General features: G+C 55.4%; 1 protein-coding gene across 1 annotated transcript in view; it reads left to right on the forward strand.

The window, feature by feature from the left end:
* Positions 1-626, forward strand: part of ABHD12 (abhydrolase domain containing 12) — a 30,971-nt gene that overhangs the window by 12,358 nt on the left and 17,987 nt on the right. The window contains exon 3 of the mRNA XM_008591874.1: positions 347-466. Within this exon, the coding sequence (XP_008590096.1) occupies positions 396-466 (71 nt within the window). The 5' untranslated portion in view covers positions 347-395. The remainder of the gene's footprint in view (positions 1-346; positions 467-626) is intronic.

Raw genomic sequence — 626 nt, forward strand, 5'->3', positions numbered from 1 at the left:
GCACCTCACAGAGCTTCCAGTCAATATGGGAGAGATGTCCATCACCCCAACCCCTGGTAACTGCTACCAGTAGAAGCTCTTGTGGCCCAGAAGAGTGCCATTTGCCAGTCAGGAAACGCTCCTTTTGAAGCTGCCGGAAGTCGTCATACAGTTCTCGCAGTTCTATAATTCTCTATTCTAGTGACCTGGACAGTTTGCCACCCCTCCCTTCTGCCCTCCTGTGGGTACACGGGGTCTGCTGCTCTCTGTTCTCTGCACCTGAGCTGCTCCAGTGGTCCCACTGGCAGTTGCCTACATGTGTAGAAGGAGCATCTGACCAAGCGCTCCCCTCTGCCTCTGTCTGCAGGCACACTGTCCCTGCTATCTGGTGGAAGAATGCACAAGGGAAGGACCAGATGTGGTATGAGGACGCCTTGGCTTCCAGCCACCCTGTCATTCTGTACCTGCACGGGAACGCAGGTACCAGGTGAGGGAGAGGAGCCCACACAGTGCATCCTCCCTGCAGAGCATGGTTCCTTCTTGGGGTGGAAATGTCGTGGCCTGGTCAGTCCAAGACCACGAGGAACAAACCTGTGGTCCCACAAAATCAGGTTTACTGACCCACTGCAGTGAGGGAGAGGTCCCAA

Source organism: Galeopterus variegatus, unplaced genomic scaffold (genome assembly GCF_000696425.1).
Source record: "Galeopterus variegatus unplaced genomic scaffold, G_variegatus-3.0.2 Scaffold7359, whole genome shotgun sequence".
NCBI classification, from domain to species: domain Eukaryota; kingdom Metazoa; phylum Chordata; class Mammalia; order Dermoptera; family Cynocephalidae; genus Galeopterus; species Galeopterus variegatus.